This window comes from Oncorhynchus gorbuscha, linkage group LG14 (genome assembly GCF_021184085.1).
Source record: "Oncorhynchus gorbuscha isolate QuinsamMale2020 ecotype Even-year linkage group LG14, OgorEven_v1.0, whole genome shotgun sequence".
NCBI lineage: Eukaryota > Metazoa > Chordata > Actinopteri > Salmoniformes > Salmonidae > Oncorhynchus > Oncorhynchus gorbuscha.
The window spans coordinates 38375359-38393509 of record NC_060186.1 but is presented as its reverse complement, the minus strand read 5'-3'; the positions used below and the strand labels follow the sequence as shown (position 1 = coordinate 38393509).

Below are 18151 nucleotides of genomic sequence, written 5' to 3'. Positions count from 1 at the left end.
TCACAAAGAAACGTTTATCATATGTTATGTAATCACTTATTTTCGCTTCGCAGTAAGAACTTCCTGACTTGGGTTGTCGGGCAAGCCATCTTAATATAAAACAGTTATATATGGAGAAATAACATTTATAAAACTAGCACATATATCAGAGCGTTTTCTCAGACTTGCCTCAGCTAAACTGTTAGCTTCTTCAGCTTCAGGGAGACGACCTAAAATAGCTGACACACTGGTTGTTTTCGGTCAGAAACCATGATGGCGTCGAGCTACAACGCGCAGGAGGAAGACTGTTACATCGCCGTACTTGTGGGACCATCAATAATAAAAAGCCCGGTAACTGAGTTTAAACAACGATTACCTGCTTGGCAACCCATTCTGACAGCGGGCACAGTTCTCCCAGCTTTCTTCGTTATCTGGTTTATCTTCATCCCCATTGGTATCGGACTCTACATCACGTCTAACATCAAGGAGTTTGAGGTAAGGGGGCAGGTTCACTAGTTCCCACTATTCTGGGTACCAGTCTTTAGCTAACGTTCCACTCCTTGCCATTGCCAAGGTGACTCACTTCGGAAAACTCAACGTGCAGCTTGATTTACGGCGGAGTAGGTTGTGGTCATGGAAAATTACTTTAATGTTATTTCCAACATATGGAGCCTCGAAATTAGAATTATAAGTTTAAAAAAAACATTTAGCTGTAAGCAAGTCGTTGTTGTATTTTGATGCTTAACGTGGAACTGACAGCCTAAACTACTTTGCAGATATGAAACAATCATATCAGTCATATCAAATTCTCAGTATGCTTAAACCAACTTTATAAGCGGTTTAAAAAATGGATTGATTCAAAATGCCATTACATAGAGTAAGCCGTTGGCAGAATCTATGGATGCAGTTAAATGCATGATTAATATAATTGATAAATGCATATCTTGGTAGTCCAATAAATATTGCTATCGGGTTCTAAATCATAGCTGGCCTGGTACATTGTTTGCTGCCTCCACCCATTTAGGATGCACTGTTTCAGTTTCAATTACATTTTATTTTATAAAAACACGATTTTAACTGACACTGGAAATGTCAATGCGATGATCGCAAATCAGTCATAACATTACATTGAAAGTGTAGTGTCTTAACACTTAGTACTTATTTATGTAATAAGAAAGACTCTGAATACAAGCAATTGAACTGGAGCTTCACATTTACTCAAACAGGTTAGTACCAGAATAACATAGAACAATACTGCGCATGACCAAGGGCGCTTCCTCCTTAAAGGGGACATCAGTAATTAACAGAACATAACATTCCTTCTCTTATACAATCAGAGTTACTTGTACTAAACCACAACCGAAACATTTCCCAGAACTTGTTGTAGTTATTTTGCATCCTTTAATTTGAACTTGAACAGTTAGTTTTTGTTTGTTTGTTTATAAGTCTAGTCTGTCTGGTGGACGGTGCCTTCGTTCTGGGTAGCGCCTCAGATTGTCTGGAGGCTCCTGAACATCCTCAGTGTGTGCTTGTTCCATTATAGCGTCTGCTATAGCAGCACCTTCATCAACACGTTCCCTTCTTTCAGCCTGGGGTCTCTCTACTGCCCCACCGTCCTCTACAGTTCCTTGTGTGTCACTCTCGGGAGCTCTCTGTGCCTGTTCTCTCTCAATTGTTGTGCTGTTTCCCGTGGAATGCATTTGGTTAATGTGACGCCGCCACATTATGTCTGGGCTCACTTGAACCTGGTAAGTTCTGGGTCCCGTTTGTGTGTGTACGGTCCCTCTTGTCCATTTCCCTCCTCTTCTGTAGTCTCGCACCATCACTTCCTGTCCTGTTTGGAGATGGCGCTCCCGGCCACCGGAGAGCATCTTGGCTTGTTTGTTCAGCACTTCATTACGCCTATTTGGCTTCATGATGTCCAGCTGTGTGCGGAGAGGCCTCCCGAACATCAGTGCGGCTGGGCTTTCATTTGTTGTGGCATGTGGGGTGTTTCGGTAGGAGGCCAGGAACTTGGCCAGTTTTGTTTGCAAAGTCCCTTCGTCTCGTTTTGCTGCACGGAGTCCTTGCTTTAGAGTTTGCACAAAGCGTTCTGCCAGCCCATTGGTGGCAGGGTGGTACGGAGCTGAAGTTGAGTGTTTGATTCCATTTACTGACATGAATCTTGTAAACTCGTCACTTACAAAAGCTTGCGCATTGTCACTTACCAGCTGCAGTGGCAAACCGAAGCGTGCAAACGTTGTTCTGAGACACTCTATCGTCTGAGCTGAGGTGGAGGAGTCAGTGCAAAACACCTCTGGCCATTTGGAATGGGCATCCACTATAACCAGAAACATGTGCTTTTCAAAAGGACCAGCGTAGTCCACATGAATTCTCTGCCATGGCTCTGCGGGCCATTCCCATAGGTGGACTGGGACAGGAGCAGGCATGTGAAGGGTTTCCAAACATCCACTACAGTTCTTTGCCATATTTTCTATCTGTTGGTCCAGACCTGGCCACCAGAAGTGGCTCCTTGCGAGCAGCTTCATTTTGACAATTCCAACATGACCTTCATGTAGTTGCTGCAAGACTCGATGTTGGCATTTCTGGGGTATCATGACTCTCATTCCCCACATCAAACATCCCTGGTACGTTGTAATTTCGTTTCTCCGCTGGAAATACGGAGTCAGCTCCTTTCTGCCAGTAGCTGGCCATCCTGACATGGTGTAGGTGTACACTTTTGACAAGGTCACATCTTTCCTTGTCTCATGTTTGATAACTGTGCTTGTGACCGGTAGTGCCTCGAGCTGAGCGGTATGGAACATGTCCACTGCATCCACCCTCCTTTGCCTTTCTCTTGTACATGGCAGTCTGGATAATCCATCTGCATTTGTGTGGAGGGATGACGGCTTAAACTCAATGTCATACATATGACTGGCAAGGAACAGGGCATATCGCTGTAACCTGGCTGCTGTCATTGCCGGAATGCCTTTCTTTGGACTGAAAATGGAAAGCAACGGCTGGTGATCTGTAACCAGTGTGAAACGCTTGCCAAATAGGTATGCGTGGAATTTCTTGACGCCCCACACTAGTGCCAGTGCTTCTTTGTCAATTTGTGAGTAGTTTTTCTCTGCATCATTCAATGTTCGTGACACAAATGCAACTGGCCTCTCTGACCCATCTTTCAGTGTGTGTGAAAGGACTGCCCCTAATCCATAAGGGGACGCATCACAAGCCAACTTCACTGGCATTTCAGGGTCGTAATGCATCAGGACCTGTTCAGATGTTATGAGCCGTTTTGCCTCCAGAAATGCATTTTCACACTGCTCTGTCCACCGCCATGTCCTATTCTTTTCCAGGAGCTGATTTAGAGGCTGGAGTACTGCTGAAAGGTTTGGGAGGAATCTTCTGTAGTAATTGATCAGTCCCGTGAAAGATCTCACTTCTGTGATATTTTGTGGTCGTGGTGCCTGTACCACTGCCTCGATTTTGTCCTGTGTTTTGTGCAATCCATTACAGTCAATCTCATGTCCACAGAAGACAATCTTGTCTTTGAAGAACTCACACTTCTTTAAGTTTGCCTGTAGACCATACTCTTTCAGTCTTTTCAGGACCTCTTCCAGGTTAGCCAGGTGCTCTTTGTCGGTGCGTCCTGTTATGATCATGTCATCCAGGATACACTGGGTTCCTGGGATTCCTTGCAAAATCTGGTCAATAGTTCGTTGCCAAATGGCTGGGGCTGATGCAATGCCAAACACCAGGCGGTTATACCTGTATAGCCCTTTGTGTGTGTTTATTGTCAGGTACTGTTTGGAACTCTCTTCAACCGGTAGCTGCAGGTAAGCCTGTTTCAGATCGATTTTACTGAAGTGTTTCCCACCAGCTAGTGCAGCAAAGATGTCATCTAGGCGTGGTAGGGGGTATTGGTCCACATGCAACATTGGTTTCACAGTTACCTTGAAGTCCCCACACATTCTAACAGACCCGTCTTTCTTCACAATAGGAACTATGGGTGTGGCCCATTCGCTTCTGTCCACTTTCGTCAGGATCCCTGTATCCTGCAAGCGATCGATTTCCGCTTCCACCTTTGGTCTCAGGGAGTATGGAACAGATCTGGCTTTGCAGAATTTTGGGGTTGCATCATCTCTTAGTACAAGTTTTACTGTGAAGCCTTTTACTGTTCCCATCTGATCACTGAAAACTGTATTGTATTTATTCCGCAAGTGTTCCAGTGTTTGGTCTGTGCCTTTCTCTTTGGACTGGAACGTGTGGAGCATTTTCAAGTCACACCAATTCAGCTTTATTTTTGAAAGCCATTCCCTGCCAAATAATGGGGGCCAGTTCCAGGCACCACATACAGCTGTAACTGCTGTGTTTGCCCCCATAATGCACTCTGACCTGCAACGCCCCCATTGGGCTCAATCTCTCTCCTGAGTATGTCTTCAGCAACACATTTGTGTTCTTCAGCTTGATAGCCTTAAAGTGCTCATTGTAGACAGTAGTGGAAATAATAGACACTGCAGATCCTGTGTCCAGCTCCATTTTGAGGGGTTTGCCTTCGATATCTGGTGTCACCCATATTATGCTACTGCTGGGAGAAGTCACTGTGTTTAACTCCATTGTACCAATTAATCGTTCATCTGAATCACTGCCACTGTTCCCTGCTAGTGCATTCACAGACCCTTTAATTTTCTCAGTTTTCCTGTTGTGACTGAATTTGGCTTTGCATGCTCTTTGAATGTGCCCCCTTCTACTGCATTTGTGACAAATTTCGTCTTTGAAACGGCAGTCCTCTGCTCTGTGACCATCTCTGTCACACCTGTTGCATTTTTCGGCCACACGGGGGCGTTGTCGACTGCGTGAAAACTTGTGCAGGGAAATTTGTGACAGGTCGGTACTTCTTTTACTTTGCAACTCAAAAGTATCTTTATTCGCGATTTCCATAGCCACAGCAATTTCAACAGCCTTTGCAAATGTGAGCTCTGATTCTGTGAGCAAACGTTTTTGAATGTGTTCATGTTTCAGTCCACAAACAAATCTATCCCTTAATGTGTCATTTAGGTTCTCTCTCAACTGGCAATGTTCAGACAGTTTCTTCAACACTGCTACATATGTATTAACACCCTCCCCTCATTCTGATCTCTCTTGTGGAAACGAAAACGTTCCGCGATGAGGAGTGGTTTAGGTGATAGGTGATTTTGCAATATCTCCACAATCTCTGTGAATGTTTTATTTGAGGGCTTCAGAGGGGCAGTCAGATCTCTTAGCAAACTGTATGTTTTTGGGCCAATTAAACTCAACAACGCTGGCACTCTCTTGTTATCAGCAATGTCGTTTGCAATGAAGTACTGTTCCAGTCGTTCAATGTAAGTTGCCCAGTTTTCTTGCGTGTCATCAAACACATCTATTTTCCCGATGCTAGCCATTCTCTTTACCTCCGGCTCCACGGGTCTTTGATCTGCCGCCTCGTTCTCGTCAGCTCTCCCCTCGTCCTCACTGCTTGCTAGCTGTTGTGCTAAAGAGTCAAAATCTTCCTCTCTTCCTACGAACTCCATCTGTATTCGTGATGCACACTGCAGGTAATCATCCTCGTCGCCATTGTAGTGTCTTAACACTTAGTACTTATTTATGTAATAAGAAAGACTCTGAATACAAGCAATTGAACTGGAGCTTCACATTTACTCAAACAGGTTAGTACCAGAATAACATAGAACAATACTGCGCATGACCAAGGGCGCTTCCTCCTTAAAGGGGACATCAGTAATTAACAGAACATAACAGAAAGCAAGTTAAACTGTACATCTGTTCTATGGGCGCTATTTCTATGCTTTCCATTAAGTTTAGATACTGCGTCTTACTTTTGGTTTTGTACACCAGCTGAAAATACATCTTTGGTTATGGAAAATATTTCACAGCTGTTTGATGGACAATGATTCTCTACACTTTAATTGCTTGTTTAGTGTAGAGATTTGTTGCAGCACTCTGCTGCAACCTGATTGACTGAATGCGATACGCAACATCCGGGACTAGCATTCCTAGGCACTAGCCTCTCTAGCATTGTGGTGGAAAATGGTGTCTCATAAAGAAAGCCTATTTTCCCCAGTTCCACCTCACCATAAAATATAGTTTAGGAGGACATTGAAACCTTTGCAGCCTGAATGGAGAATATTTTAGGTATGAACCGGTCCACCAGGGATATGAGCGTATTGCCTGCTGCATACAATGCGTTTGGACTGTAAACTGAAACAACTCATTATTGCCATCTGCTGGCCTTTGGGATAACCAGCAACCTGCTTCTATGTGGAGCAAGCTAGCTACTCAACAAGCTCGAAGGGAAGGGGTCCCAAACTAGCTACAGATTGTAACACCAGATAATTTGATTTAACCAAGAACATTTGGTATCCATTATCCTGGGAGTTACAGGTTAGGTACTGTTTGGTGTAGCAAAGCACATGTTCGACCAACCTTAAGTCGATGGTACGGTCTTCGTCCTCGAGTCGTGAAAACAGTCTAATAAAATGTCTGTCCAATTGCATGGGTTCTGTTTTTGAGTTTGGAAAATGCTCCGTTATTTAAAAAAAAATGTTGCTCCATGAAGTAATCCAACAATGTGTACGCTGCCATCTTTAGGGTGGACCCACCTGTCTCAATTGATGAGAGTAGACTTCAAATAGACAAGATTGCGGCATGCACAGTCTGATTACTTCATGGAGCAAAACTTTTTTTTTTTTGACATTTTGCTTGTTTGAACCTTCACCACTTGTATATATGCTTCTACCACTGTCATTTTAAATGATTGGTATCAATAAAGAATATGAACTTGAACAAGTCCTATCAAGGTTATGTATTTGATGCCAGGTGCACCATTAAAATAATGTTAATGGCTCTCTTCATTCCCCCCCAGATGCAGCAGATTGCTAGATATTTGGAAAGTATGTTTAGCTGTACACATCACAACTAATTACAGATTGATTATACTGGGACTGAGAAGTCCAGCCCATGCTTCGACTGCTCCCAGAGCTTTAGTTGGAACAGCACCTGTGCATTGCCCTTCTCTCTGGAACAGCCTTTTGAAGTAAGTCTGAAGCATGATGTCTCATTCACTCAGTTTGTGCTGTATTCATATGTTGCACCTCCGTCATTCAGTCACGTTCTGTCTAAATTACACTAGTGCCAGGAAATACAATGACATTGTTAAAGGAGTCCAAATATTTAGTAGGAAACCACTTTTCCAGCATTATCATGTCGTCAAATTTACTTTAGACAGATGACAGTGTAGTCATTAGCTAGCAAAGTTAGTCAAAAGTAGCTAGCAATGCTTATACTGCGTATAAAGTCAATCTGGCGACATCAATGTTTTTCCTACTAGTTATGTCTCCTTTTGAATGTCATATAGATCCAAGCCGCTGTAATGCGCTTTTAAAGAAATCTTCATCAGCGCTCATTGATGCATTGCGCAGAATGCTCAGTTGGACATCAGTCCAAAATGAACAATATTGTTCTGTACCAATAACATTTTGACACTGTGCATTCCTGAATATCTGCAATTACTTTTGACTGATCAGCATTACATGTTCAGTTATTTGACATATCCCTCAAATTGTCAAGATGTCTTGTTCTGTGCTATGACCTACATGCAACATTACCTGTCTGCTTGTATAATGTCCAAAGAACCCTAGTAAGGAGTGAGCCTTACGCTCGTAATGAAAACATGCCCATTGCCCATTGTTTCAGCATTTTTTTAGGTCAGAATTACAAGGATTGAAATAAGAGCAGCTCCGTTTAGTCAGGATCTTTATCCTCACACTTTGGAGCTGTGTTACATTGACCCTAATGGCACAAGAATCCAAATTCCTCTGAAGGGCATCGCTTGGTGGACAGACAAGCATGTAAAGTTCAGGAACCCAGGAGGCAACCCCAACCTCAAGTGTTTTCCAAGGTAAGCAAGCTTTCAGAATTGTTACCGTTGAAGTTGATAAGGAGTCTCACTGTCTTTTCCTAGGAAACTCACGGTCACTTCCTCCCCCTGGAACAACCAAGCCAATCAACTGGCGCAAGCCTGTCTATGAGCTGGACACAGACGCTGAAAATAATGACTTCATCAATGAGGACTTTATTGTGTGGATGCGCACAGCTGCCTTCCCCATCCTCTGTAAGCTGTACTGTATTATCCAGAAGAACGTGACGCCGACTCTTCCCCGGGGCGACTACACCCTGGAAGTCACCTACAGTATCCTTTCACAGGCAGCTGTTCAAATGATACAGCTGTACAGGAAGTTTGGGTTTGTGGAATGATGGCTTGTGATGTAGTATTCATTTTTTTCAAATCAGTCATTGTCATAATAGGTCAGACAGACCAGGTCGATGTCCAGCCGTGTGCAGTAGGTGGCCGTTCCTTCACTTGCTATAACAATAGATACCACCTGCTGGATGTAGATGAATGCTGGCTTTCTTTGTCGTTTCCACTAATATAAACTAACATGTTCATAATGAGTACACATTTTTTTTGTATGATCCGTTAAGATCCTTATTGCTACAGAGTTCTTCGGTTAGTCAGATGTTAAATGCGTCTGAAGTTTAACAATTTTTCAACCTTAATGAGCTGATCCCAGACTATCCTGTTCGTGGCTTTGAAGTGTGGAAGCGTGTGATCCTGAGCACCGTCTCCAAAGGGGGGTGGTGAACCCTTTCCTGGGCGTCGCCTACATCACTGTGGGCTCCGTCTGCCCCTTCCTGGGGGTGGTCCTCATACACCACAAATATGGCAGCCGCAACCACAGTGCTGATGTCCCTAACTAAAGATGTCCTATAGGTATGTTGCATGCTGGCTAGCGGACATAGCCAGTGTCTAATTACAAGCTCTGGTGGTATGTTTGTGCCTGGCCTGTGTACTGTATGTAAGAATGGCCTGCTTGTCAAAAGTGCTGTGCAAGTATTGGATGAGTAGATGTCGGGAAAGTTACGATAAAGTCTCTCGTATTTATTTTTCATGGTCAGGAAGCTATGCAGCTATGTACTGTAGGCAGTTTTGCTGTCAAGTCGTTATAGTGGCAGTAAGTTGAAAGTGAATGACACTACATCGACGTGAGAATTCTATCGCAGATCATTTTTATTGCAGAAATATGTGCATGTCAGTCATAGATGTTTACATCTCTATGAATAAATTATTTAAAAGAACGTTTGAATATTGTCAAGCAAATCTGAACAGTCTGCTAGCCTTGATTCTTGAAGCAATTATAGCCTATAGACTTTTTGTTTTCATACAAGTTGGTTGTGTATTACTGTACTGTAGTTTGAGGCACATTTGTCTGGTCTTTTTACACTGCAGATAGGGGTCTATAGCTTGTACAAGGATGTGCACTCATTTTCAGGGCAAGTGTTATGGATTGCTTGTGTTGTATCTACTTCTACTCTCAGTATATACAGTAATGATGATTAGCTGCCTGGAATGTGCAGAGCTTGAGTCAAGTTTATGTAATATTACACAACCTTGAAAATGACTTTCTCAGGGACCAAAGCTTTATTCATGTACAGGAGTCTGGGTGCCAGGCTCTTTGCTCTCTTGCCAACTCCCTATGGAATTGTCATGCCAAACATGTTTGGCTTGGCAATGGAGTAGGGAAGAGCACAAGCGGATCTGGGACCAGGCTACTGTTCACGTTAGTCTGTGTAAACCTCCATTTGTTTTCTTACTAAGACTGCAGCAAATTGACATTTGTTTTGCACTTTAGAGTTGCCATGGATTTATTACCTGGAGATTGTCTGTTGTTTGACAAATAAAATGCAACAACTCATTTTGTTTAGTCACCTGCTTTTATTTAGAAATGTTTTGAGATGTACCTTTTGTTGCGAAATGGAAAAAGTGAATATGTATACAAATTTGTGAGAATCTTAAGGCTTTTTTTATAGCTCAGAAAAGGAGAGAATGGTGGCTCATGTGTTGGCTACTCTCCAAGTACCCACTCCTGACCATTATGTGGCAGCATGCGCAAGTTTTCGTGACGCGTCAGTAAATCCTTTCAAAGAAGAAAAGAGTGGATGCGCAGTCTTCCGGTGTCCTTGTACGACCATACGACGACTGTTGACGTGGAGCTATGTACCGACACATTCAAGTAAGATGCGGTTTGGTATGGTTTTGAGTGGAGTTCTTAATATAATTGTATTCCATGCCATCGGTCTGCCTTTTTTGTTAATGCATTCTAAAAGGTCACGAGAAGCCAGCATCAGGAGCCTTTAGCAGGCATGTGAGGACATATCCTATCAGACTTGCGTTGGGTGCCAGTAGCTTCTCTACAGCTTACGTTCTGACAAGTCTTTATGGCAGACTAGCTAATTTGTTGAATATTCAGATAGACTGCGGCCTATTCCAAACCAGCGTTGATCTTAAAATCTCCAGATCTGTGAAACTGCGGTGCTGGTGTGGTGCTTAGAAATGGATGCCTCTTTTCCGTTAATTGACAGGCGCTCCAGCAGGTGTCGCGGCGGACACTGAGCACCAGTGCGCGCAGGCAGGTGGAGAACAAGGTCCCACATAAACAGAAGCATTTCCAGGTAATTGGCAGTTTACACTTAAAATGTCTATTTCAAGCTCAACATTAAAAACGTACTCTGATTTCAGTTCAATGTCAAGGGAAAATGTCGTTTCAAATCAATGACAATGTGATATGCGTTTTAATGACTGGTGACATGTCTGCTCCTGTAGTTTCTTTTTACACGATGAAGCCTGAGATGCGTGTAGTTGACAGATAAGTACGTCTGAAGGACAGCTCACTGGGTTGGCGTTACTTATTTGCATGTAGAGTGTAAGTGTGGCTCCTGGTCAAAAGTAGTGCATTAAATAGGGAATAGTGTGCCATTTGGGACATGGACCATGGCATGAGATGAGCAACCCATGATCAAGGGAGGGTGATGCTTTTCAATAACTGCAACCTGTTGCTGTAAATGCGTTCTAAAACGGGTGCATTGCAGATCTTGCTGTCAATAATGAAAATGGCAACATGTTGCATTCTGTGGCTATCTAGACTGGTCCATTTTGGGGGTATTAATGACTACTCAACCACTTAGAACAGAGTTGGCTGTAGATGCACCATTGAGGCCCTTTGTGCCACTAGAAGCTGAATGGAATGTCAAGTAAGTCCATGTTCACTCGGCAAATACCACAGCTTTGGTGGGCTTAAAGGAAGTAGGATGCTGATACTACAAGTTGCTGTGCATGACATGAGTTTGATACAGTATGTTTGTCTTCACCAGGAGGACAATGGGATTCCAATTCATTTGAAAGGGGGTGTCAGTGACGCCATCCTGTACAGAGCAACAATGGCACTCACCATCCTAGGTGAGTACAGATGGACTCGATGGTAAAACATTTTATTTTATTTTTTAATCCATGGAGACACCAGATCTTGGTGTGTGTATATAGTCTGGTTGTGAATTACCACTAAGTTGTTCAACACCTTTGTAATAACACTATTTGATTAGTAATGATGTTTTATGTTATTGCAGGATCTGCATATGTCGTATATGAACTGGTTTGTGCCGCTTTCCCCAAGAAGAAGGACTGACTCCAGCTGCTGGGCTTACCTGTTCTACATGACACCCTATTAGTTGTAAAAAGTTGTCTCTGTGTCATCAGGGGGTTGATTTGGCATGTGGCAATGGCTTTTGTTTCATGTTCATGGGATCAATATTTATTTAATTGTTTGTTTATTTATAACTGAGGATGATTAAATATGCCTCTCATTACCAAGTGGTCTCTTTTTGTGTGTGAATTTTATAGTTTAAGTACGGGACACCATAAACGTCGGTAGTGCGCAGCGGGCGGCCATCCTATCGCCTCTGACCACAGAACATTGGTTGTCATTTTCTGTTAATGTGCCAACAATTTTTGTATGTGGTATTGCCACCGTTTGTTGAAACCCAGCAGGTGATCTACTGGGCATGGCTGAAGTTTGTTGGTTTCTCTTGTCCTTTAAACTACACTGAATAAACAATGCTCACAATAGTCTGTGTGGAGGAATGTTGGTGGTAGCCTACATCTGGATGTCTGGTAAGTGTTCATTATCATCAACGCAGGCGGAGGAAGAAAGGCGTTAACAATGTTGTTCATCTGGTTTGCTACTGACTTTCTCATGATGGGAATTATTATCCGTGCTGTAAATGGGAAGTAATCTTGTCTTAGAAATTTCCTGAATGGATATACACACTGATCTTATTATAAACAGCATCGAAGAGAACCATTATGCCCCAATTTCAGGGTGTTTCTGTGCCTTGTTCAGGGACAGAGCAATCGATTTTTACCTTGTCAGCTAGGGATTTTGGTTGCTGGTCCAACTCTAACCACTAGGCTACCTGACTACACGTTCCCCACTTTGCAGTTTGGCTGGCTTAAAGCCAGTCTAAGATTGCTCTTGGCCAAATGTAGCCTAGTAGTCTTAAATGTATTCATCATGATACATTGTAAAGAAATTAGTATATCTAGATCAGAAAATGATGCTCCTATTTTGAAATGTCCCTTGAGCTCTAGCCTACAGAAATCAAGACTAAATCATGGGAAAATGTCATGAGATGCAATTTGCTGTATATTTAATAAATGGTGATAGGCTGTGCACGTTACGAAGTTGAGTAGCAGAAAGTGTTTTTATCAGACCTTTTAACTCATGAAATGTAATGTTTTTTTTTAATGAACTTATTTACCCAAGAAACCAGCACTGCAGGAATTTTCTTTTGCATGAGCATTTTGCCTCTTGAGTCACTAGAGGGCTATGTCTTCAAGGGAATGGATTGGGTCTCACATTATGATCGGTCTATGGTCAGGTAACTGAATTCCGTCATAAAATAGTTTAAACGTGACGATCTCTTTTCATTCCATTAACATGTCAATTATCAACAATGTTCATTTGGGAAAGTTACTCTTCCAAATGATCTGTAGGGCTATAATCTGTATTTCATAAATGAGGGTTTATTAGACTACTCCAATAGCCTATTTTAGATAGGAAGGACAAAGGGTTTGTTTTTATCTTGGCCTAGGCCTTAATTCAGTTAGGCCTATCAATTCACTTTTTTCACAGAGAAGGAACCAGGACAGAAAGCATCACCCTTTCCCCGTGCCTTGCCTGTATAATTCTGATTGGACTGTTAACAATTTATTGACATTTTCTGAGTTGAATCCAAAGACCTATTAAATACTTCAATAACATAATACGTTTTATAAATATTTATCTACTGACATAAAGCACATTAAATTAAAAGGACATGGTTACTGACTCTTAAACGTGGTCACTTAATAAATGATATTGGGCTGTTGAGGATTTTTCCATTGTTCCATTGTCAAACAAAAATAACGGCTTAACGGCTGCCAGTAAAACATCTCCTGGTTTCCAAACGCAGATGCGTATCCCTTTAATTTGCAGTGGACTTGTGGATACAGCACATAGAGGGGCATCATTGCAAAGGAATGCAGAAAACTATGCAAAGTTTCCAAAAGTAATCCCCACACTTTGAGAGGCTGCACATGTCAATCCATGGCAGGGTTCCATGCTTGCTGGCTGTCGTAAGAGCCTACGATGTAAAAGGGAGAGTTGGGAACAGCCCCCTATTAAGTAGCAGATTGTGTAGAGTCTTCCCACTTGGAAAAAGGCTTCTTATCTGGGACCTCCGCAAGAGGAGCACTGAGTTTTCGTCTGTACTTAGGCTACTTGATTCTCCTCAAGTGAAGCTTTTATCCATCATTAGGCAGAAGAGGCATATCCAAAGAGGCTTTAATTTTTCATATTCTGAGACGAGAGAAAACATCATTTCCACAGGTCAGTATTGAATTAATTGAGTATGGATTGGACTATTGCTTAGGCTCTCTGAGAGGTAGATGGGGAGAGTGAGGTGAGTTGTGGTCATCCGGAGACCAGGGAAGTAGGCTAGGCTATCCAAAAATTGGCCCTGGGCAAGTATTTTAGCATTTGCATATTGTTCATTTGCCTTATCATCACGGTGTCGTGTTGGTTTGAAATTAAATAGCCCATAATTATAGCCCAACAACCATGACGTAAATGCCGTGCGTGTTGGAATATTTGACTGCTTCTTCGTGTAATAATGTATGTGATGTAAAGTAGAATTTAACTTGAGAAGAAACAACATATTGATTACTTGTTAGCGTATTCAGTTTTCGCTATAACACTTAACATCAACATGCAATGCTGGATAAAGATGGTCAAGTTTTTGAAATCGTTTGCTCTATCAGCAGCAGAGTGATGGCCAGCAGCCTGCATCTGGCGCACCTGCATTCTGGCGCCTTTAAACCTTTTATTTGGATTTTGTGTTGGGAGACCACGGAATGCTATGCATTGTGTTTTCATAGGGTTTGTACAAGTTTGTGAAAGTTATGGTTTTTATGTCTTGCTAGTGAGGCACAGCGTTTCCATCTCCATCAATTCTAATGTATTCCTCAAGGCACGTTTTGATTTAGTGGGGACAGCCTTTTTGATCAGATACTACAGCAGGCTCACTTGTCCCATAGAAAAGTGTAGACCTACCAGGGACTATTTTCCCTTTGTAGCTGTGCATTTAAACCGCATTGAAAGTTGATTGTGTGTTTTTGAGGATAATTGTAATGCTATTTAAGATGCTATTTAACAATATGTTAATTTATTAAGCCAATGCAGTTGGACCTTCAATGGTCTTGCCATTTGTCTTTTATATTAACTACACACTCAGAGTGTCATATACCTTGGATTTCTTTCACAATCTGTTGCTGTACAAAGTGGCATTGAAATGTATTTTTTGAGATTTTTTCCCCCATTGATCTACACAAAATAATCCATAATGTCAAAGTGAAAATAAAAATGCAATATTAAAAAAAGGAATTAAAAATTAAACACCTGGATAGTGCAATATATGCCCAGTGTTCCTTTCAAAATTCTTCAAGCGCATTCAAAGTGTTTAGGGATCATAGATTTTCAAGCAGATTGAAACATTATTTCACCAGAGTGAGTCCATGTAATTTATGTGATTTCCTAAGCCAAATTTTACTCCTGAACTAATGTAGGCTCGCCTAAAAAAAGGGTGAATACTTTTGCAATATTTTAGTTATTACATCTTTATTAATTTGTTAACATTTGTATAATTTTCCGTTTACTTTGACATTATGGGGTATTTTGTTTAGATCAATGACAAAAAAAATCACAACTACATTTAAGTCAAACCCACTTTGTCACACAACAAAAAAAATCCAAGGGGGGGTGAAAACTCATGATATAATACCCACTGTATGTATAAGAGTAGGCTATTGGATGATAGGACATCTGCGAAAAGGAACAAAATGTATACACTCGCTACCGTAAGTCGCTCTGGATAAGAGCGTCTGCTAAATGACTAAAATGTCAAATTTTGCTTGTGGTCATTAAAGGTAGACTGTGTGTTGAAGGATGGCGCATTGCTGAGATCCTTGTGTAATTGCCCGTGCCTTTTGTAGCCTCATTCATGTTCTGCTGAGCCAGAGAGAGATAGCGAGTCGAAATGAAGATAAGGCTGTCTCTGGCAGCGGCTGCCTTCCTTGCAGTGCTACTATCCTCCGTCGAGGCTCAAGGTAAAGTTACCCCTCACCCGCTGTCCTGTCTTCCCTCCCCCCTCCAATGTTCCTACTATTAATTAAACACATCTGATCCGAATGAAAATTGTGCAGCCCCCCACCCCCTCCCCATCTCTGTAGCTAGTTGTATCTGTTTTTTAACTCCTCAAGGTGAAATTACAATACTTTCACCAATGCATTTTTATTTTATGAATAAATGTTTGCTGAAATAAAATGTCTACAGTATTTGTATCTCATGTAGGCCTTTGCCTATAGGCCTATTTTATCGGTAGGCCTATGGATTATTGTATTTTTGTTGTGTTTGAATAGGTTGGCTATTTAATTTGTCTTTTGATCCAATTTTCTCTGCCTATTAATTGTGAAAGGTTGAATCAACTCAAACAAGTAGCCTAGGGTAGGTTGGCTAACCTTTTACTTAGTCGTCACTAGTTACCACAGCCACAAAGTCGTACTCCTCACTAAACCCTGCCTATTTCTAAAATGTATATTCTTAAAATCTGGTTTGAAACCTAACCTTAACTATAACCACACTGATAACCTTATGCCCAACTCTAACCTTAAATTAAGACCAAAAGCAAATATTTGTTGTCATGAATTTTTACAATAGCCCATTCTGACTTTGTGGCTGTGGTAATTAGTGACAACCCTCTATACTTCCAAACATCACACTTTAAACTTTTGAGTACAGTTTATGGAATGCACAATTATATTTTTTTAAATCTAAAACTGGTTCAAGTTGATTTTTATCTCAAAAGTTCAAAGTGGAATACACTCTTAGAAAAAAAGGGTTCCTAAAGGGTTTTGCGACTGTTCCCATAGGGTAACCCTTTTTTTGGTTCCAGGTATGACTTTTTGGGGTTCCATGTAGAACCCTCTGTAGAAGGGTTCTACATTGAATCTAAAAGGGTTCTAGCTGGAACCAAAAGTGGTTCTTCAATGGGTTCTCCTATGGGGACAGCCGAATAACCCTTTTTGGTTCGAGATAGCACCTTTTCTTCTAATAGTGTAGTAGGCTAGTCTGGAAATTAGTGAAGGGGCGACTCCCTCAGCATGATAGTTGTAGTGAAGTCTTTCTTGCGCTAGGAGGGGCACTTGCTTGATTTTTTTTTTATAGGACTTTGTCATCAGTACCTAGTTCCTCGAGCAGGCCCAACTCTCTGGTGAAGGGAAGAAATCTGTTTAAAAAATAAGTAAAGTAATGATAAAGGAGCCAGATAATGATAAAGGAGCCAGATAATGATAAAGGAGCCAGGTAATGATAAAGGAGCCAGGTAATGATAAAGGAGCTACAGTAGGCAATGATAGAGGAGCTAGGTAATGATGGAGTTAGGTAATGATGAAGGAACTAGGAAATGATAAAGGAACTAGGTAATGATAAAGGAATTAGGTAATGATAAAGAGGCTTGGTAATGATAAAGAGGCTTTGTAATGATAAAGGAACTAAGTAATGATAAAGTAACTAGGTAATGATTAAGGCGCTAGGTAATGATAAAGGAGCTTGGTAATGATAAAGGTGCTACGTAATGATAAAGGTGCTACGTAATGATAAAGGTGCTACGTAATGATAAAGAGGCTACGTAATGATAAAAGCGCTACGTAATGATAAAGGAGCTACGCAATGATAAAGGTGCTACGCAATGATAAAGGAGCTTGGTAATGATAAAGGAGCTAGGTAATGATAAAGGCACCACGTAATGATAAAGAAGCTTGGTAATGATAAAGTAACTAGATAATGATAAAAGAACTAGTTAATGATAAAGGCACTACGCAATGATAAAGGAGCTTGGTAATGATAAAGGAACTAGGTAAGAATAAAGGAACTAGGTAACGATAAAGGAACTAGGTAATGATAAAGCAGCTTTGTAATGATAAAGGAACTAGGTAATGATAAAGGAACTAGGTAATGATAAAGTAACTAGGTAATGATAAAGGAGCTAGGTAATCAAATCAAATTTTATTTGTAAGAAAACGCTAATCCTGAGGCGGCGCTCCTAGTGGCCAGAGATTTTAATGTAAGGAAACTTAAATCAGTTTTACCTAATTTCTATCAGCATGTTAAATATGCAACCAGAGGGGAAAAAATTCTAGACCACCTTTCCAATTCTAGACCACCTCCACACACAGAGACGCGTACAAAGCTCTCCCTCGCCCTCCATTTGGCAAATCTGACCATAACTTTATCATGATAAAGGAGCTAGGTCATGACAAAGGAGCTAGGTCATGATAAAGAGCTACAGTAGGTAATGATAAAGGAACTAGGTAATGATAATGGAAGGTACAGTAGATAATGATAAAGGAGCTAGGTAATGATAAAGGAAGGTACAGCAGATATTGATAAAGGAGCTAGGTAATGATAAAGGAACTAGGTAATGATAAAGGAGCTAGGTAATGATAAAGGAGCTAGGTAATGATAAAGGAGCTTGGTAATGATAAAGGTGCTACGTAATGATAAAGGTGCTACGTAATGATAAAGGTGCTACGTAATGATAAAGAGGCTACGTAATGATAAAAGCGCTACGTAATGATAAAGGAGCTATGCAATGATAAAGGAGCTACGCAATGATAAAGGAGCTACGCAATGATAAAGGAGCTTGGTAATGATAAAGGAGCTAG

At 41.3% G+C, this 18151-nt stretch overlaps 2 protein-coding genes and 1 pseudogene across 13 annotated transcripts in view; all 3 read left to right on the top strand.

Annotated features, from left to right (window-relative positions):
- The first annotated feature begins 252 nt into the window (after nt 1-252).
- On the top strand, nt 253-9801 carry LOC123995522 (annotated as a pseudogene).
- Nucleotides 9802-9943: 142 nt separating this feature from the next.
- On the top strand, nt 9944-11700 carry LOC123994899 (cytochrome c oxidase subunit 7A2, mitochondrial-like). The gene is made up of 4 exons (XM_046297984.1): nt 9944-10070; nt 10420-10509; nt 11209-11293; nt 11461-11700. Exons 1-4 carry the CDS (start codon nt 10053-10055, stop codon nt 11517-11519), a joined length of 252 nt encoding a protein of 83 aa, XP_046153940.1. The 5' UTR covers nt 9944-10052; the 3' UTR covers nt 11520-11700.
- A 1865-nt stretch (nt 11701-13565) lies between these two features.
- LOC123994897 (collagen alpha-1(XII) chain-like) overlaps nt 13566-18151 on the top strand; it is a 91703-nt gene continuing 87117 nt past the window's right edge. For 8 of the 12 annotated variants that reach the window (XM_046297974.1, XM_046297973.1, XM_046297977.1 and 5 more), the window contains exons 1-2: nt 13566-13760; nt 15422-15535. In XM_046297974.1, coding sequence (XP_046153930.1) covers nt 15466-15535 — 70 coding nt within the window. In that variant the 5' untranslated portion in view covers nt 13566-13760; nt 15422-15465. The remainder of the gene's footprint in view (nt 13761-15421; nt 15536-18151) is intronic. The other 4 variants (XM_046297981.1, XM_046297972.1, XM_046297982.1 and 1 more) reach the window with 3 other exon arrangements.